General features: G+C 35.0%; 2 protein-coding genes across 2 annotated transcripts; one reads left to right on the plus strand and one right to left on the minus strand.

Moving 5' to 3' along the window:
- Positions 1–1426: 1426 nt before the first annotated feature.
- LOC111915521 (putative RING-type E3 ubiquitin transferase C3H69) lies at positions 1427–4253 on the minus strand. The gene is made up of 8 exons (XM_023911175.2): positions 4096–4253; positions 3590–3677; positions 2756–3513; positions 2571–2640; positions 2181–2269; positions 2061–2118; positions 1873–1971; positions 1427–1745 (listed from the first exon to the last, which is right to left on the minus strand). Exons 1-6 carry the CDS (start codon positions 4119–4121, stop codon positions 2082–2084), a joined length of 1068 nt encoding a protein of 355 aa, XP_023766943.1. The 5' UTR covers positions 4122–4253; the 3' UTR covers positions 1427–1745; positions 1873–1971; positions 2061–2081.
- A 2948-nt stretch (positions 4254–7201) lies between these two features.
- Positions 7202–8998, plus strand: LOC111915515 (uncharacterized). The gene is made up of 5 exons (XM_023911171.1): positions 7202–7259; positions 7368–7519; positions 7595–7879; positions 7975–8188; positions 8766–8998. The coding sequence occupies exons 1-5, from the start codon at positions 7202–7204 to the stop codon at positions 8996–8998; spliced, it is 942 nt and encodes a 313-aa protein (XP_023766939.1).
- The last annotated feature ends 12610 nt before the right edge of the window (positions 8999–21608 follow it).

The following is a 21608-nucleotide window of genomic DNA, read 5'->3' on the forward strand; positions in this document are numbered from 1 at the left end:
ACACTTAAAACAACAAAATTTGACACTCCGATAAAGAAAATATTCAAACATATGATATATGATGAACGCACCTAAACAACAATTTGACACTCGTATGTAAACATTTCCTTATTGAAAACAACTTTATGACATGTTAAGCCTGTGCACCAAAACATTTCCAATGTCACTTTACATGTCAACTTATTCACATTCGTAATTACAAGCAAAACAAACATTTAATACGTTTTCTAAAGATCAATATCCGCTAAAATAGAAGGAAAAAAATAATGTCAATAGCTTTAATGCAAAAATTACATTTCAAAATGATATTTGGATCATAATTTGCGTAGTCTTCAAGAACAGAATTCCTATGGAATCCTGTTGCAATCCTTTTAAAAGTTCCGACCCCTTCAAACTTGGATTTGGTATCTAAAACACTGAATCGCAACCTAAAAAGTTCTCAGTTTTGCTTTTCATAGTCACAGAAGTCCATCAAGATATAATTCGTTATCTTAATTCTTAAATATAAATGACTTGTTTTGAGTAGAAGTGCACAAAGGAGCCATTTTTTTTAACCGGTCCAACTGAACCAGACCAGTTTTTTCCTCAGCGGGTTCAGCTAAACCAAACTATCCGTTTCATATATGTTTTTAAAAAAATTGCAAACCGGTTTTTTACTCCTTGTTTTAGTAACCAAACCGAATTTTAACCAAAAATAACCATTTTCACTTGCTTTCACTTCAAAAGAAACCAACCAAAGCAGTTAGATTTTAACCAAAACCAAATAGAAAAAATACAGTAAAAAACCAAACCGATTTTTAAAAGCAGAAACTGGTTTTAAGTGGCCTTTGTTTACCTCTAGTTTTGAGCATTAGATCTCGTTTGTAAGGTTGTACTACATTGATTAAATGTCTAAGGTTGTGTTTGGTGCGTCACAACTAGCTAAAAAGCTAGCTTATTTTTCAAATTTTTTTTAAATTGTCATGTTTGGCAAACCAAAAAATAGCTTATAAACTAGCTTTTTTAAATACTACTTAGACTAGTTTTTAAGAGCTTTTTAAAAAAATTCTAAATACACTCCTCAATTAATTATAAAAACACATTCTTTTAAATGTCCTTTTATGTCATTTTATATTTTTCAGCTAGTTTTATCAAACATCATTTTTTATCAGCTAGTTTTTCAGCTATCAGCTAGCTTTTTATTTAACAGCTAGCTTTTCAGCTATCAACTAGCTTTTCAACTAACAGCTAGTTTTTCGGCTAGTACGTCAAACAACCTAAATCTAAAGTTGATATTTTTTGTCCAGATGAAAAAGATGGGACGGGACGAAGACTCATCTTCATCTCATCATTGAAAATAAAGCTATAAAAGTTATGTTCATTTCATTCAGTAAAGTCGATGTATGGAAATTAATAGGCAAAACTTATGATTTGTATACACAAAAGATTACTCCAAAGTTTCCCCAATTATTGACAAAAAAAAAAGAGTTAAAACAAGAACAAAATACAAACCAAAAGCATGTACAATCCCCAAACTTACAAATTGGGCAGGGCAGGTCAACTTCACTTTATGTTCCATACAAGTTTTTGATTTTCTTTTCAAAAAAAAAAAATCATTTATCACTTGACCATTCCCTTAATTCAACATACACTTCCTTTAATTTATCCTCAAAAAATATATATATTATATATTATATATCAGCTGCAAGTTATTCTTCAATACCCTTTTTAAGCATCCCCTTTATCATTCCCAACCAATCAACCATCTGATCACCACCATCACACAAACAAACACCATAATCACATCACTCACAGTCATGTCAGATGTAAATCAGATACACAGTTAGTGGCCCACATTGGAATCGAAACTTAAATAATTAAAAAAGTTGGTACCTTGAGTATATATGCGGGCCACAATGAAACATCTAAAGATGGAAGTGAGTTGTTTTATGATGGGGAATACCTAGCTAGCTACACAAAATATCCTGCACACTATAAAGACCAAATGTGGGTCCCAAAAGTTTAAATTTGAGCCAAAACTTGGATGCTATTGACTTATTGTATTGTAGGAAAAAGCTAACCTGGAAGCTAATCATGGTTGTTCATCTTATGCGCATACGGTTGAGGAAGTCTGACAGCCTGTTTTTAAGATACATTATTATTTTTGTATTAAAAATAAGAATAAAAATAAAAATAAAAACCTGATATCTTTAGCAATGACTGTCTGTCCATCTTCAGCCCCAAGATGACGCAAAACCACTTCTTCTAGACGCCCATCACGGTACGCATGCTGGTGATATGCAAAAATTAGCAATGTACTTTCATACATGATTTTTCTTGTAAACCATGGATTTATTTTCTATCATTTTTTTTTAATTGATTAATGATATTGGTGGAAGAGGAAAGTGGAAAATCCACTAAATGCTTGAAATATATCGAATAAAGAACATTCTATCATTTTCAACTGCTTAAAAACATAGTAAACATAAATACTTATAGGAGAAGAAGATAAGCTTCTTTCCATAAACCTTACACACAAAATAGTAACACATGAAACTAAAGATCAACAATTAAAATCTTCAAGTAATTACCTTGTAAAAACAACTGGTCCCAAATGGGCATGTCCCATTTCCAAAGTCAAAGTGTCTGCAGTCAATAGACCTGTAAGAGGAGGAGGTATTAATTATACTCACAATCACACATTTTCATATTTCTTTCATTATCATGATAGATGTGTTTAATATGAAAAAGAAAAGAAAAGTGTGTATATATATACCTGAGTCTTGCTTTGTAGCTATCTACAATTTCCTGCTTTTCGTCTTTAGTTGCATACCAAATGACACTAGGAATGACAAAATAAGAAAGCTTCCTACAAATAGGGCAAGACCTCAAAGCAGAATTCACATCCATTCCAGATGTTGGAGAACTACTTCGCCAATTCCTGATACATGATATACAAAAGGGATGATCACATTCTGATAAAAGCCCAAACTTCCTTTCAGCTGCTGTTGGTTTTGAAAGTACACGTTCAAGGCAAACACTGCATTCTATTTCTTGACTGTGTTTCAATGCCTCAAGATGCTTATGCTTCTTTTCACAACCCATTTTATGTTCTTCCCTTTCATCCGCTCTGAAAGGATGCAAACATTGTTTTCTGCATGTTGGACATAAATCCCCATGGAGATGAGGGCAAGTTTCTCCACGAGGACAATTTCCAGCAGCAGCAAATGAACACATTACAATGTCAGCTGGATTTGTACTTCTTGATTGCCCTATAACATCACTTATCAAATCATTCTGTCCAGAACCTTCAGCCCATGTAGGTTTTGCAGATGTGTAAGCTGAAAGCTCTCCAATAACAGCAATGGGGGATGCAGTTCCAGGTGTTGAAGATGCAGTAATAGATTCTGGAACAGCATATTGAAAAGGGTATGTTGATGAAGATGCAGAAGCTTGACGTTGAGGAACTTTAACATGGTCATATCTGCAACGGATACCATATGCACAAGCTCCTTTCTGATAAAATGTGCAGACCTGTTGTAAGAAAACCACCATGAGTGTTTAAAGAACAAAGTCTATTGGAAATGATATTAGAAAGTAGAAACCTTACGTTATTAGCCGGGTCCTTCCAGTCATGTGAGAACTCGCAATGCTCCCCTTTCAGGCATGCTCCATGGGCAAAGAACTTGCAAAGCACCCTGAAAATTAGAAGATGAAGAGATGAAGCAGATACTAAGCCTTGAATAGGCCTTATAATCGCTGTTAATGAAGCCAGAAATACATTAAGCTAGCAATTAGAAGATGGATAGAAACAAAATCTTTATATGCTATCATTGTTTCCGTCGATGATAGTTTGGGAATCTAGGGTTTACAACAGAAACACCGACCGGCAAGTTTCTAATTCTTGCTCATCATGAGAATACAAAAATTGGAAATACGAATTCAACTGAATTGAAAGGAATACCCTAATCAAGGATAGTAATCACAAAGGAGCTTGTGCGTATGCCTACATAAAACCTCGAAGGGCCCAAATGGGCAAACGGTGCATTTCGTCAATTTGTTGGACATACAGAAATTGAGATAGATGGAACATGAGGAGTCACAATCGGAATATACCTGGTTCGATTTCCCGGCAAAGACATGATCGAGAAAATTTCACCTTTCCACAATCTTCATCGGCGGACGTATTTTTTTTAGGTTAAACGAAGATGACAAGTTGTTGTTTCTTGATTCAGGATTTCTTTCTACATACAAACCTCCCCTCAAAGGCAACCTTCAGGTAATCAATATGAGTTAATTACAAAATTAACCTTTGACTATGTGTCAATGTCTAGTTTTCACTGTTTTTGACTTTTTTCAAGAGTTGGAAATATAAAGAAAAGACAAATTTGCAAATATGGACCTTGGGGTTTGTCATTTTCTTTTGTTATGGTGCAAACCTTGAAAATTTTATGGATTCGGTCTTTTTCCCCTAGTTTGGTTGTCAATTTGGTTCATATCAAAACTAAAAAGACAATTATACCCTTATGCTCTATTTTTATAATTTTTATATAATTGTCTTTATATTCATTACTTATTAAATTAGACAAAAGTCTCTCTCTCTCTCTCATTACTTATTAAATTAGACAAAAGTCTCTCTCTCTCTCTCTCTCTCTCTCTCTCTCTCTCTCTCTCTCTCTCTCTCTCTCTCTCTCTCTCTCTCTCTCTCTCTCTCTCTCCAAGCCACATCACCAAGTTAACCACAAACGTAGGCGGATCCATAAGGTATCCTGGGGTATCCCGGGATACCACTCAAAAAAAAATTAGTAGTGTTAATTTTTTCCGAAAAATTCGTTTTATGTTGCGGTTTTATATCAGAAAAAAAATTGGGCTACCCTAAAAATTTTCAGGTTATTTTTAAATTGACCAAATTACAAATTAGCCCAAATGGTCTAAAACTTTTATGCACACACCAATTAGTTTATTGAAACAAAGAGGTATTAAGCCCAATAGTCCAATTAAAAAAAAAGGATGTAATCACGTAATTGGATTATTGGATTGTCACTCCGTGCGTCGTTAGTTGACTTCTTTTCAATTGCCGACTTCAAAATCGAAAATCGGCTTCTGCCCTTACGGCCTTGCTGCGATCGTGGACATCAGACTCGGACATTAAGTATTCTCAACTGCAAAATTTCGGGCACATCCTCCGCTCCTCAGATATTCCATCACAATGAAACAAGTTAGTATAACCAAAATACTCATCCATATTATGTATTTAGGTTAATTCAAATTCAATTTTTTTGTTATTATGTTTGAAAAATTAGAAATTAACAATTAACTTTGTTAAATTAGGGACTTAGGGTTAATACTTAATGATTATTTGTTGTTGAAACTTGAAATCAAGTTATAGTTGATATTTTTTATTGTGGATTGTTATTTGTTCATTTGTTGTTGAAACTTGGAATCAAGATTATAGTTGATATATCTTATAATTGATAATTTTACTGTAGGTTACTATGTTGTTATTTGTTGTTTGTTGTTGAAACTTGAAATCAAGTTTATAGTTCATATATTTTGATTTGTAGGTTACTATTAAAAGTTTTTTCAAAAGACATTTAGATGTTGGAGACAACAATGGTGAAGGAACTTCCAAAAAAATAGGGTTAATGAAAGTAATCAAGTTCCACAAACTAATCAACCAATACAAAAACCACAAGAAACACAATCTAATGAACCTACTCAAGTTCCACAAACTAATAAACCAATGCCAAAACCAAAAGTGACACATTCTTTTGATTTGAATGATCTTCATTTGGACCCGGGGGATAGGCCAAAGATTACATCTTATAATCCTAATCAAAGAGATGAAACAAGGAGGGCATACATGATTAAAGGGACTTGTCAACCAAAGGGGCATAGTTTTGAATATACATTATCATATCGTCATATCATATCATCATATCATATCATATCATATCATATCATATCATATCATATCATATCATATCATACTATATTATAAAGGAAACATTTTTCCTTTCACCACATTCATTTGAAACTCTCATGCATTTTTTTCTTTCACCATATTTATTTGAAACTCCCATGACTTTTCAATTTCTTTCTAATAATAATTATAAGTTGGTTAATACGGTTAAATAAATATCAAACCTAAAGTGTAATCATATATTAACTAAATTTCAATATTAAAAGAATACTTTTAAACAACCAACAGAATATTTTGTAAATAGTTAAAAGTGATAAATTCTAGTGTCTTTCTAATAACGACTATAAGTTGGTTAATAAAGTTAAATAAATATCAAACTTAAAGTGTAATCATAAATAAACTAAATTTCAATATTAAAGTAATATCTTTACTTATACTTATAAAGTTATGTCTTTAACTTTTAACATATTATATTTAATATGTTGTATGTAAACCATTATCAGTTTAAAGCTACAGCATTTGAACAATTTGGACAAAATACTTAAATTGTTAATTTAAATATAATATTACAGTGTCGACTTAAATATAAATTTCAGTCTACTTAAAAAACTCAATGAATATTTTGTAAATAGTTAAATGTGCTAAATTATAGTGCTAAATGCAAAAAATAAATTATAATCTCAATTTAACTAAATATTTCCTAAAGATATTTTTATAATTGTTAAAAGTTCTCAAATAAGTAGCTTAAAATAACTTACAATAACAATAGTTAAAAATAAGTCTGTATAAATGATTATATTGTTACCCTTAAAATCAAAAAACAATGTTTGATGTTTTAAATAATTATAATGATAGAAATTAAAACGTTAAACAAATAAATTTTAAAAAATTAACTAAAAACAACAACAACTATAAATAACATTAAACCATATATTATATTTAATTTTATTCATGAGTAACCCGCAGGTAGAAGTCATTCAAACGGTTGAGATTATACAATTATAATAGATGTATATATTATCATATAATTCAAAATAATCAATAGATTATATCAATTTAGTATACGAATTATTATATCAAATTTAACAACAACTTTATTGTTATATTTAAAAAAACATATATTTGTAAAGATTTCAACTATATAGATATTTATGCGCAACGCGCAGGCATTTGACTAGTTTAGTAATAAGCGAAGACATTTTGTTGTGCAATGGTTTACTGATTTTTCATGGTTAGAGTATAGCATAAAAAATAAGAATGCATATTGTTTTTTTTTTTTTTTGCTATTTTTTTGGAGATATGGTAGGGGAACAAGGTGGAAGAGATGCATTTATAATCAAAGGCTTTGACAACTGGAGTAAAAAATGCTAATTCCGGAAACATATGGGTAATATTCAAAGTTATCACCATAAGACATAAGAAAAGTGTGATTTGTTATTGAGAAAAAACCAATCTATTGGTGAAGTCTTACATAAGCAAACAGAATTTGAGAAAAGTAATTATGAAATTCGATTACGTGCTACAATCCGTAGTTGTAGATTTTTTTTGAAAAATGCATTACCATTTCGTGGACATGATGATAGGGAAAAGTCTAATAATAAAGGACTTTTCATTGAAGTATTATCTTTGATTAGAGAAGATAATTAGAAGATTTTTAAAGTTACTTTACAAAATGCTCCAAAAAATGAAAAGTTGACTTCTCCCACAATTCAAAAAGATATTGTCGATTGCTTTTCAAAAGAGATAATCAAGTCTATTTCTGATGAAATTGGTAAAGACGTGTTTGTTATTTTAGTTGATGAGTCTAGTCATGTTTCCAAAAAAGAACAAATGGCTATAGTTTTGAGATATGTTGATAGACATGGCATTGTAAATGAAAGATTTATTGGAGTTGTTCACGTGTTGGATACATCTTCTTTGACTCTTAAAGCTGCCATTGATACTGTATTTTCCAACAATAACTTGAGTATGGCTCAGGTGAGAAATCATAAAATATTTACTCCTTTAAATTTTTACGATATTAGTTTATTTTTATTTCTTATATTTTTTTATTAATTTTTTTAAATATATAGGAGAGGGGACAAGGTTGTGATGGAGCAAATAATATGAGTGGTGCATTCAACGGTTTGAAATCTATGATTTTAAATGAAAACAATTATGCACATTATATACATTGTTTTGCACACCAACTTCAATTAGTGGTTGTGGCGGTTGTAAAGAAACATGATGGCGTTGATGAATTCTTTGAACAATTAGCTTTGGTGGTTACTGTCGTTTATGGGTCTTGTAAGAGAAAAGATATGATATGAGAGATGCAAAAAGAAAGAGTGGTAGCTGAAATTGGTATTGGTGAAACAGAACCAGGAAAAGGGTTGAATCAAGAGATTTCTCTTATTTGAGCTGGAGATACTAAATGGGGTTCACATTTTAGAACAATTGTAAGTTTGGTGAATTTATTTGCAGAAGTTGTTGCGGTACTTAAATATGTCAAAAGGAGGGGTCTACTTTATCTAACCGTAATCTAGAAAAGGGTATTTTGTCATATTACAAGACACTTGATTTCGTGTTTCTTTTACACTTGATGTTAGAAATTCTATGCATCATGGATACCTTGTCAAAGCATCTTAAAAAAAAAAGATCTAAATATTTTGGAAGTGGCTTCGTTAGTAAAAGGGACACAGAAAGCATTGCTAGTTTTTAGAAAAGATGAGTTTCCACAAATATGGAAGAAGGTATGTGCTTTTTGTGAAAAACAGTATTGGAATTGTGGACATGTCGGAATATTATGTTACCCCACGCAAGCGTAGGACCAATAAGACTAATCAACATCATTTTGAAGTTGTGATTTTTAATACAATTTTAGATATGAAAATTCAAGAATTTATGGATAGATTTAGTGAAGTTGGCATAGAGTTGACGGAGAACATGGCGGCATTGTGTCCTTGTGACTCATTTTCTAGTTTTGATAAAGCAAAGTTGTTAAAGCTAAGCGTGATATACAAAAACGATTTTGATGATTCAGAAAGGCGCAACTTAATGGACAATTTGATATCTACTATCACTCTTTGCTCCATGATGAGAGATTTTTCAAATTGAAGGGAATTACAGAACTCTCTCGTTTGTTGGTGGAAACTGGGAAGCACCTCTCTTTTCCTTTGGTTTATATATTTTTTAAAACTAGCTTTGGTTTTGCCCGTCGCAACCGCAATCGTTGAATGGTGTTTTTCTGCAATAAAGTTCTTGAAGAAAGATTTGTGTAATAGAATAGGTGATGATTTTATGAATGGTGCTTTGATTTGTAGTGTAGAAAAGGAAGCACTAGAGAATGTTAATACTGAAAATGTAATTACTCGCTTTCATAAAATGAAAGATCGAAGAGGTGAACTTTAAAATGTAATTTTGTTATGGAACTTTATATCTAATGAAATTGCAGTTTTTTTTCTTATTGTATATTACACAAAAAAAATTCAGGATACCCCTTTAGTTTGACCATGCCTCCGCCACTGACCACAAACAATCAACACCACCTCTCCTCATCGACAATCACGACAAACAAACATTGATATGAAATTTTCAAGACTTCACGATTTTTTTAGACCACAAATATGGAATCTGGTAAAGTTGGATGCGAAGAAAAAACAAATAAGATCCTACCATCGACCACCCTCAAAACCTATATCAAGAATTTACATATCCATCTCTAACACTTAAAGATACCAAAAATCAAGAATGGAAGAAGAAGAAGAAGAATGAAACTTTTGCTCATTCATGGGATTCATATTGATTTTGTTTTCTTCTTTCTTTTTGTTTTTGGGTTAAAATCGATGGAGGTTAATCTTATTAATCTGATTTGACTTTAATTTGAATGTTAGGTTGATTTTATTCATCTTCATGTCTGCATATCTTGATTTATGGTGTTTATTCTTTCTTTTTGTTTCTTATCGTTAAAACGAGGGCGGATAATCTTGGGTTGATTTTCCTCAACGCTTATTCTTTGTAATGACATGGTGCAACGATAAAGTGATTCCTGGTGGACCCTCTGGCCTAAAGCATACTCTAGAACATACGGAAACTTACAAAGAGTTATGTTGAGCATCTTGTTAGGAAGCATAACTAGATTAGATTTTCCTCTTATTGGGAAGCATAAAATAAGTATCTGAAGGGTTATTAATTTATGAAGAGAATCATCATCCTCGAAGAAGAATGTTCGAGTTAAAACAATAAAAGACGGACTTCAATCTGAACATATGGGGGGAAACCATCCTTAGAAACCATATTCTCGGTCCTTTTTAAAATTGCCTCATATTATATGTGTGAAGTTATTAACATTACAAAATCCAGATCTCAACTTTTATTTCCATCTTTAATAGATTAAGAATAAGGTGTCATATTGGATGAGAGGCTCAGATTTGTAAATTTGGAATTGAGAAAAGATTTTGTTTACATTACAAAATATAGATCTTACATCATCATGTTCATATGTTGGGAGAAAGACATAGAGGGGAGAGAGAGAGAGAGAGAGAGAGATGAGAGTGTGTGTGTGTATGTTGGTCCCTTACTTCTTAATCAACAACAATAAAAACACAAATAAGATCAAGAAATACTAAAAAAAAAATCAATTTATTAAGAATAAGTTTCATACATTCAAGAGGTAACTTAGGATAGACAAAGGTTACGAGCACATTCTTAAAAATAACTCTCACGTAGAAGGTTATGAATTACAATGTAGAAGAGATACTATGAAAAAAATAACTAGCATTACATAAATTCTAAATTCAACTAGCCTCGTGATGAGAGCTAATGGTTGAGGAGTGGAATTTTAGATAGAAGGTCCAGTGTCACACCCAAGGTCGATGGCGGAAACATAAGGCTGTGCAACGTAGTCATGGATCACAATTATTAAATACATATTGAATGCTACAAAATCAATATAAAAATATAAACTTCTGTTATTATCGAAATAGAGATTACAATGTCATTGTCCACTAATACATTATCGAAGTACAACACAGACCTAACATTTATGAAATATAGAGCAACAATTAGAAGTTCCATAGGTCTTTAGTGTGTGTGTTCGTCCAACATCTTATAATCTTGAGAATACATGTGTTTTGAAGATACATCAACATAAAGTTGGTGAGTTTCATAGGTTTTGACTCTACGTACTTTTATAACCAAAAGTATACTTATTTCAACTGATTGATTAGCTTATATAAGAAGTGTGAGTTCAAATAGTATAAGTGCTTACCTTACTTATGTGAATATGTGCTTGTAACCTGTATAAGTGTGTTTGTGTATAATTTCTACCTGACTTAAGTGGATTTGTTCTTGTAATCCCGTAGAAGTGTGTTTGTTGTTTATTATTTACTTACAAGAATATAAGTTTATTAACAATGAAAGTTCATGTGATTCGTCTATTTATAAGTATTTATTTTACTTATGTAATATATCGATACTTATTTATCCTTCTAAGTATGTTATCATGCTACATATTTTCCTATTTCAACTCATGTGAGTGCTTATAGAGGTACTTTTTATAGCCAAAAAGTATTTATATAAGTGTAATTTTACTTATATAAAGATATTACTTTTTCTAACCAAAAAATATAAAATTAGAAAGTATAAGTACCTATCAGACTTATAATTTATCCTACCATACGAGAGTGTGTGCTAGCTATAACTGTTTACTTATTGATACTGCCATATTTATACATATATTTAAGCATTAATTTAATATATTTAAGCTATATCTTGGTAAAATACAAAGATATTTGGTACTTATACTGTTAAAATGTATTTTGTAGTAAAAAAATGGCATTTTCGAGGAAAAGGAGTTGAAATCAACAAAAGTTTGATACTTGGAGGACTGAAGCTGAAACTAGGAGCTTAAAGAATATGAAATCGAGCATCATACACTTCCCATGGTGTGGAGTTACAATTATCATGATGTGAAATTCATAGGATTCTCGATTTCATACATGAAGATGATTTTCACAACATGGCCATCTCTTGGTCACAGCGTGATCACGTTTCATAAGAAGATTATTATACGGCGTTGCACAGTTTCCTTGGAGAATATGGGATAAGGGTGTCACTTCGTGACACCCTTATGGTCATGAAGTGAAGACCGATTTTATGGAAACTATTTATATCGGGTCTTAGATCAAATTGAAGTACTTATGTAGATAGAGCTGCAACAAAAACCCTTTGGAAAGACCTTGGAAGATCAGAAATCATTTTGGAGTTCAAGCTTGGAGATTTGAAGAAGAAAACAACATTCAATCATTCGGTTTGCTATTTTCTATCATGTCACACACACACACACACACACACATATATATATATATATATATATATATATAAGAGTATAATACTATATGTATAATTAAAAGGTCAGTTAAATCGTTAGTTGGCCTCATTCACGAAGCCACACTATACGAGATGTATATGGAAACGATCTATAAAATGACAGTTCAATGGGTGACCTTTTCAACCACCTCTTCTTTGGGTTGTGGAGGGTCGTTAGTTGAAAGAGTTTATAGGACATAATCACATTATAAGTATAATGTATAAAGTACTAGAACCTTCTATAAAAATCCCACTCGGGTTACTTTAGAAAAAATATGAAGTTGTATGATAATCCATGAAAGCGCACATCATTTCTTTGTGAGTCGTGAGTGGAGCGTGTATGGTTAACCAACACACTAATATGGGACTACAAAGTTGAAATGAGGTATATACTAGAAATTTACGATTGTTGATGGAGCATGTGTGGTTAACCGGTACGTCAATGTGAGATAATAAACGATCTCAAGCATGTTATGCGGATTTGCATAGTTATTCACATCCTGTTTGTGATCCTCGTCATCCCAGTCATAAATCGAAAAGCATAATCTGAGATTAGCACGCCATTGATTGTATAATAAATCTCAAAAGATCTAGGATTTTCATTGTGATTGAAATTGATAAAGTGTTTTACCTACCTAAAATAGATTTGTGATGTGACCATGGCATCCTTATTCATATTACAAATTGTATTTATTGATCCTAGCCTTAAACAAAATTTGGGTTAATAATTAAGTATTGAATCAAATTATTTAAACCTTTCCTCTTAGGTTATATGGAATCCTCTCCCACCTTCTCGCGTCTAGCTTCTCTTTGTTCTCCCTCGGAATGGTTCGTTGATAGCTTCATTTTATTTACTTATTTTTATAGTTTTTTTAGCACATTTCATTCGCATTTTAGTTAATTTCCATGCATATTTTCCTTTTTGTTATTTTTATGACCATTTCGGGTACTTTCTAGTTTCTTGAGCATTATTGCAAATTTTAAGGAAACTAGAGGAGCAGGAGTGTGCGGGATCTTTTGGAAGAATTTGGACTTGAAGGGAAATGGGGATTTCGTGCTTGATGGCTATGGAGGTGATTCATGGAGTGGGCTGGTCAATTGCTTGAAGGCGTCGAATTGTTGAACTTTAAATTTGAAAGACACGGGAGAATTCTTGAGTGTGGAAGATCGATGTTTAGGAGTTTGCGAAAGTTTTGAGTGATGTGGAGAGACAAATTGGGCTCTAACTGAAGAAAAATAGGCTAGAAGCTGATTAGACTCGAACTGGGCCAATGGATTAGCTGTGGGGGCCCAAGACTTGAAGAAGCCCAAAAACCTGTTGCAGTCACGCGGCCCGCGTAAGATTCCCCGCGGCCCGTGTGGATTCCTGAAGGGGGCAATTTCGGGATTTTACCTAGAGCTCTATATTGGGAAGGTTGGTGTGCCTCTTCAGCCTTTTCTTGGAGGTCCGAGTTTGACACTTTCTCTCTGGAGTTTGGAGCACTTTTGAAGGCCAAGAACACTTCAAGAATATCTTCTTTTCATCTCTTGATTCTTGTCAAATGTTTGGTACAATCTTAACTAACTTTGTTTACTTGAGTTTAGCCATGCTTGGCTAAACTAATCTTGGTTGACTTTTTGTTGAATCCTTTGAACTTTTATTGAATGTTGAAGAATCCATGAACTTGTTCTTAAATCTTTATGGAAATGTTTTGTGTTTTATCATATTATCATTACTAGTATGTTTTTATTCATGAGTTTAAATGTGTTTATGGTGATTAGTTGGCTAATTTCTTGATTAAGTAAAGGATCCTCAAATTAGCAAGCAACAAATGATTTTTGTGTTGTTTTTGCTTCACACAATCATAAAAACATTTTCTCCAATATGGTAGTGAAAGCAATTGACTCCTCTTGGATTTGGTGACTTTTTGGTTCTTAATGCTAGTTTACTTTCACTAATTACATGCTATTTGGAATTAGTGACTTTGACTAAGGAAATTGTTATGAGATTCTCTAGCCATTTCAACAAATAAGAAAAGTCTAGGTAATAGCAAGCTCCTTGGATTACTATAGCCAAATTAAGGATTTAAATCAAAGTATTGCACCATTGGATTCGAATGATATGTCCATCAAAAGTCAAAGTGAGGAAACTTTAAGTCAACTATCTCTCCCTTATTGATTTTACATCAAACCCTTATTTTTGTTGAAACTGTCTATTTAAATCATAGTTAATTCTAGTTTGTTTCAAGTATTTCAAAACACCAACCCCCCCCCCCCCCATTTTGTTTTTATTGTTATTTTACAAGTATTTTTACAAAGAGATTTTTCATAGAGTTATAAATTGAACCAATCTCTATGGATTCGATCGCTTTACTACTATACACTATTTTAGTGTGTAATATTTAGGGTTATTATTTTTGTTGGCCTCGACAACCACCATTCGTTTGCCTTGGAATCTTCCTCGATTTTGATATTGTGAAAGATGTCCATGATGAGCACTTCCCTTAAATCAATAATTCATAAACTTTAAAGAAGTTGTTATTCGCATAAAATATAGATTTTTCAAAAAGTCCTCTTGCATCTTTATGTTCATGTCTTTGATGTTACAAAATGATTTTATAAATATATGAACATATGAAATGAATTTGCAATTGAGCAAAATGTTTCACCAAAAGGCAAGGCAAGAGTGATTTGAAAAATGACAAAAGTTCCTAATTGCATTTGAATTGAAAAAAAAAGAGTTTTGTATGTAATCAGTGAAAGCTAAATAGAAAAACTCAAGAATTTCAATGTTACCCTTGACAAGAGTCTTGCTATAGATCTTGTGCTTGGATCCTTCATTGGTTCTTGATAAGTTATAAATGAACTTAAAGATCGATTAGATCTTCTTAACAGGTAATGCGATGAATACAAAAGCAGTAAATAACACAAGTATGGATCAACATGTGTCGAATGATTAGATCAAACAATCCTCAGCAGAGCTCGACTAAGAACTTCCGCTGTAGAGGATGTTAGGGTTACAAGAACGATAATAATAAACTTGCTAACTAATTCTCTGATCGTTCTATTCTATCGTTACACTCTAGGATGCATGCAAGCTCCTATATATACTAAACCCTACTAAACTCACGGATGGACAGGCCCATACCGGAGATACAAAATGGACTAGCTAACGAGCCCAATAGATGCAATACTTAACACAATACACGACCCAACAATCTCCCCCTTTGCGTCAAATTGGAGCGAGACTACTTCTTCTTCTTGCTTGGCCCAGCAGCGGGAACTTTCTTCGTAGTATCAAATAGACGTGAGATTAGAGCGATAATAGTCTGTCTGAACTGAATGTACCACTGAATCATGTCATCAAAGTACTTGACATCATCCGCTGTGTTCTGCTTGCATTTGTGGATGATCCCCAAAACGTGCTCCAAACAGACAGTAGTGTATAGATGTTTGTCTGACAAGGCGAAAAGACATTTCTGTCCTTCGTTCCTGGTAAACATAACCGAGTTCCTCCTCGAGTCAATCTTGCCCATCTGCATTTGGTTGAGATCACTGGCAGAGCCAACAGGAGATATTGTAGGTTTCTTCTTAAATACGCTCGCAATCTCCTGATCCATCAATGCAACTTCCATGATGTAGCACACGAGCATCCTCTTGAAATGGTCGATGATCGGACCGTATTCAACTTCGTTGGTGAGAAGGATGTTGTGCAAGATAATCCAATCATGGGGTTAAGGTTAGGAAGATCTGCAAGAGAAATAGCATGTTCGGTTTTGGCAGATCCCCGAAGTACCTTGAACCGAATGTTGATGAAGTTACCTTCACTGTACGACTTCAAGACCCGAACATTGACAATTTTCTGAGTGCTCCAAGTCTGATATTGGGGCTGAGCAGCCTTCAGATAGAAATTGATTAAATCCCGATCAACCTGTGGATGAGGATGAGGGATCTCTGCAACGTTGGAAAAGGCATGAAATATAAAAGCCTTTCGGGTCAGTGGCATGTCGAACTGTGAGTCGACAGTGTTGGACCGATCTAAAGAGACCACAGGTTCCAGCCACAAGATACTCGGTGTGTCAATGGATTCTTTAATCATCCTCTCAAGAGTCCAGGAAGGAAACAGAGTTTTCCTGCTCTCAAGAAGGTCGTGGGCTTCCTTCTGTTTACGTTCGGCTTCTTCAGCCTCTCTTGCCACATGAGCACTGATGTCAGCCTCATTGTGTCGACTTTTACGCTTCAACAAGTCGGCGATTGTCTCATTATCTTCTTCTTCTTCCTCTTCCTCAGCAATCTTTTTGCCTTTGTCTTTCACACCGGAACCGGAGGCTTGGCCTACTGGAGGAGGTTCGGTTGTGTGAGTTGCCATTGAGGTAGGAGGTGGTTGAGACTTTGTTTCCTTCTCTCCCCCTTGTTTCGAAATGGACACGAAATCAAGTAGCCCTTCAATTTTACTGAGTAGGGCGAGGGCGGGAGCGAGCTTCTCTGCAAGGTCACGCCTCACAGTGTAGTTAAGAATTGGATCATGTGCTTCTAGGATGTTGGAGATTGCAGAGTGGACATCCGAAACACACGATTTGATGACCTCCCTTTCAGATCGAAGAGAGTCAATCTCCTATTGAGAGTGTAAGAGTTGAATGCTCTTGACCTTCAGAGCGGTAGTCTTTCTGGCTAGAACATCCATGAGAGTGTTCTCGGCAGCCAAATCTTGTTGAAGCTTGGAGAGATGTTCTTTGATGGTTGTTCAGAAAGCTGAGTTGTCGTCAGAAATTGTTTGACGAATAGAAGCGAAGGACTTCAACTCAGTTGCGACTGATGTTGCCAGTTGGTGGACAATAGGTTCCGGCGTAGTCTTGGCGGTGTTGGCACTCTCCTGTAAAGACTTCAACAGGGAAGAGGCATCAGTGAATAGTTTATCGACTTTTTCGATCACAGCCTGACAGGCTTTGGTAGAGGCATCTATGGCGGTGGTTGCAGAAGCAAGGGAATCTTGCTGAGCTTTGGAGAAAGCGTCAACAATTTTCTGAACAGCAGCTTCAGATAGGGATGACTGAGAAGTGGAAGAAGAGGCGATGAGCGAGTCAATTTTGTCATGGAGCTCCTGGAGATGCCTTTTGTACCCGAGCGTTCGGTCTATTAAAACTTTCGAACCGAACCCGAGCGTTCAGTCTATTTCGGGTGAGAAAAAGATTGGAACCGAACCCGAACGTTCGGTTGAATTCGATCGCCAAAGAAAATAGATTTGAAAAAGAGAATAACTTTGACAATAAGAGAAATGAATTTGGAAAATTTATACATAAGATCTACAACCAAGGAAACTACCTTTGAGTGATGAGCGAAAAGCAGATAATGCAACCGAACCCGAGCGTTCGGTTCATTTCGGTATATTAGCACAAGACCCGAACCCGAACGTTCGGTCTATTTCGCTTCTTGCTTTTGAGCTTGAGAGGTAATTTTGGTACTGACTCCGATTCCATCATACCTAGCCCTTGTAGTATTTTGTTAAAAGATGCTTCAGGAAGAGCTTTGGTGAAGATGTCAGCCAGTTGATCAGTGGTTCGAACAAAGTGTATTTCGACGTTCCCATCTTCCACATGATCCTTAATGAAGTGATACCTCAGTGCTATGTGCTTAGTCTTGGAGTGTTGTACTGGGTTATGACAGATCCTAATTGCACTTTCAGAGTCACAATATAGGGGGATCTTTTTCATATTGAGTCCATAGTCCCGGAGTTGGCTTTGGATCCAAATCACTTGAGAAGTACAGGAGGCAGCTGCGATGTATTCTGCTTCAGCGGTAGAGAGGGATACGCAAGTTTATTTCTTTGATTGCCAACTAACCAACTTCCCGTCAAGGAATTGGCAGCCTCCATTGGTGCTTTTCCAGTCTAGTCCACAACCTCCAAGGTCTGCATCTGAGTAGGCTTGAACGAAGAAGCCTGAGTTGGATGGATACCATAGGCCTAAAGAGGTAGTTCGCTTGAGATACCGGAGTATGTTCTTCACTGCAAGCATGTGAGGTTCACAAGGATTTGCCTGAAATCTAGCACAGTAACAAACAGAAAACATTATATCAGGCATGCTAGCAGTAAGGTACATTAGAGAACCGATCATTTGGCGATATAGCATAATATCAACTGCTGGCTTATCCAAGGATGGAGTGAGCTTGGTGCCGAACGCCATTGGAACTTTAACCTTTGAGTCTCCCATCATGCTAAATTTAGCAAGGAGAGTCTTCGTGTAAGCTTCCTGGTTAATAAAGATGCCTTCGGGTCCCTGTCTAATATTTAAACCAAGGAAAAAGTTAATTGGACCCATTGAACTCATTTCAAATTTAGTCTCCATCAGCTTTCTGAATTCAGCCGTTAAGCTAGGATTCGTTGAGCCAAAGATGATATCATCGACATAGATTTGAACAATCATAAGGTGGTTACCTTCCTTCTTACGAAAGAAGGTTGGGTCAACCGAACCTTGTTTGAATTTGGACATCTTTAAAAACTTGGTTAGTGTTTCATACCAGGCCCTCGGTGCTTGTTTCAGTCCATATACCGCTTTGTCCAGAATATAACAATGATTGAGGTATTTTTCATTGACAAATCCAGGTGGTTGCTCTACGTACACCGTTTCTTCGAGTTCTCCATTTAGAAATGCGCACTTTACGTCCATTTGGAAGACCTCAAAGTTCTTGTGTGCAGCATAGGCAAGAAATATTCGAACAGATTCCAGCCTAGCCACGGGAGCAAAAGTTTCCTCATAATCGATTCCTTCCTCCTAGCAGTATCCTTTCACCACTAGACGTGCTTTGTTTCTTATCACATTGCCTTCCTTATCCATCTTATTTCTAAAGACCCATTTGAGACCAACAACCGAGGCATCTTGAGGAGTTGGAATGAGGCGCCAAACTTTATTTCTTTCGAATTCATTAAGTTCGTCTTGCATAGCTTGAACCCAATCGGAGTGATCAAGAGCAGTGTTAACTGTCTTTGGTTCAACTTTTGAGACGAAGGAGTTCAACATACAGAATTCTACATTTGAAAATAAGGAAGTTTGCTTTGCCTTTAGTTGAGATCGGGTCAGGACCTTGTCAGAGACATTACTGACAACCTGTGAAACAGGATGATCTCTGGTCCATTTGACAAGAGGAGGGTAATTTGGATCTGTCACACCCCAAAACCGATAACGGCGGAATACGTTTCGGGGTGGATGACGTAGCGAACAGTATCATCACAATTGCATAATAGTAGAAACAAGAAACATACAACCATAGTATTACAAAGTGAGTTTAATTACAAGCGTGTTTTGTAATATTTAACAATCACCCAAAAGTAAATCAAAAATAAGAGATGGGTCTTGTGTGCTCCACCTTCTCCAAAAACGCTGCGTCTGTACCTGTTTATCTTTGACCTGAAGATACAAGTTATTTTGAAAGCGATTATCAGCATAAAGCTGGTGAGTTCATAAGAGTTTAGTGTGAGTTTTTGTATACAAGGCATTAGTGTTAAAAATGTATCATTACGTTCATAAGTAGTAGAAACTTAGAAAATCCCATATTTTCCAGGAAAAACATTGTAAGTGGCAATCTGTGAAAAGTATGTATTCTTTATTCCTTTGAAAACAGTTTAGTTTATAATTACATTGGCAATCTCCAAATAACAAGTGTGATGGAATAGGTTGAGCCGGGAAATCAGTGATAGAGGTGCAAGCTTCCTTTAGTGATAGATACTTACTTACTTCGGGATGCAGTTTAGCATTTAGTGTAGTATTTTAGAGTAGTTGCAGGGTATTCCTTGTAAATTACCAATAGTAAGGATAATAGAGGATCCCATGACCTTCCTGGTCATGCAGAGTATAGTGAAGTAGTGGCATCCCTGGGCCTGTACGGCGCGGACTGAGATTAACAGTCGGGATGTAATAGCGTCTGCCCCGTATAGATCTATACATGAAGAGTCGTCTCCTGCTGGAACACTCCGGGCGTAGTGAATAGCGAATAGAGTATCTCGTAGCGGGTTAGTGTATTATTGTTTGTTTAGTGTTTTCTCTATGGTTATAGTGTAGTAATCTTTTAGTATTGATCATAGTGTATTCTCTTACTAGTGTATCGTCTAGTAATAGTGAGTATTATAGTGTAGATAGTCATAAATTTAGCGAGTAGTAGTGGTAGCGACCCTAACCATACCTATTATGGTTATCTTGGTGGGGATGTTTCTTAGCACGTTAGTGACTTTAGCATTAAGTGAAAGCAGTAATATTCGTATCCCATACTGATATACAGATTTTATATAAGTAAGAAATCAACGACAGTCGGACGGATAACTACTACCCTAAGCCCACAATCAAACAAGAACAGGAAATAAGGCGAGATATCGGTCCTAAGTCCTCCAAGTCTTATTTATATAAATATATCAGAGTGGTTACCTTTTGTAAGCAATTTGATTAAATAAAAGTATTTTTCCAAAAGAACATTTAAATTCTGATTCACTGTTTAAAAATAGTTTGTAAAGGGTAAAATCCGTTTTCTTAGGGCATAGGGACAAATCACATGTGATTTGAGTTAAGAGTAGTGAATCACATGTGATTAATCCTTGTAACTCGGAAATCGTTTTGTAAGACTTTACATAAACATTTACAAGCAACTTGTATCTTCCCCCTAAAACATGTAAAACACTTGAAAGGTTCATTAAAGGGGTATGAACTCACCTGAAATCGCGGAAATCGGGTGAATCGGGTAAATCGGGTAATAGTGTCGATTGAGCGTTTGGTATCAAATAACCACTTGAGCACCTTTTAGGACCCTAATGTCATATGAAATATGTATTTTACAAGAGGTTAATCATCTTGTGCTTTTCATTAAAGTATTTGGACATTCTAGTGTCGTCTTCGGGGTTTTAAGGCCTAGAAAGGGTTCCCGGGAGTGGTACAAGGCCATGAATGATTTATGGGAGGGTCCATGAGTTCACTCTCTTAGAGTTTATGGCCTAAAAGCCACCCATTGGGAGTTTATGGCCGTAAGCCCCCTAGGCTTGGCCGTAAACTCAAGTGGTGTCCCAAAGTGTATGTTTAAGGCCTTATATCACTTCCTTAATTTAGTGGTGGGTGTTTTGGACCCAAAAGAGAAGGATTAACATCAAAATTTGTGACATTTTTGGGGAGTTTATGGCCAAGACTTGTTCTTGGGCCGTAAACTCCTATAAATCCTTCAAGATGAATGTTTTACTTGTACACCATTGTCCCATATGTCTTAGAAAAATCCTAGAAGGCCCTATAGTGAGTTTGGAGCAATTTGGCATACATTTTTGGGGAGTTTACGGCCCAAGAACATCCTTGGCCGTAAACTCTTCATTTGGTATCAAAATGAGGTGTTTAATGGTACAACACACTCC

The sequence above is a fragment of the Lactuca sativa genome, chromosome 1 (genome assembly GCF_002870075.4).
Source record: "Lactuca sativa cultivar Salinas chromosome 1, Lsat_Salinas_v11, whole genome shotgun sequence".
Taxonomy (NCBI): Eukaryota; Viridiplantae; Streptophyta; class Magnoliopsida; order Asterales; family Asteraceae; genus Lactuca; species Lactuca sativa.

Excerpts from the sequence above, each read along its gene's own strand:
- LOC111915521 (XM_023911175.2), bottom strand. The coding sequence starts at position 4,121 with ATGTCTTTGCCGGGAAATCGAACCAG. Across the intron at positions 2,641-2,755 it reads AGCTACAAAGCAAGACTCAG|GTCTATTGACTGCAGACACT; the intron begins GTATATATATAC and ends CTCCTCTTACAG. Across the intron at positions 2,270-2,570 it reads GGACCAGTTGTTTTTACAAG|CATGCGTACCGTGATGGGCG; the intron begins GTAATTACTTGA and ends GCATATCACCAG.
- LOC111915515 (XM_023911171.1), top strand. The coding sequence starts at position 7,202 with ATGGTAGGGGAACAAGGTGGAAGAGATGCATTTATAATCAAAGGCTTT. Across the intron at positions 7,520-7,594 it reads ATAAAGGACTTTTCATTGAA|TTGACTTCTCCCACAATTCA; the intron begins GTATTATCTTTG and ends AAAAATGAAAAG. Across the intron at positions 8,189-8,765 it reads TACTGTCGTTTATGGGTCTT|ATATGAAAATTCAAGAATTT; the intron begins GTAAGAGAAAAG and ends ATACAATTTTAG.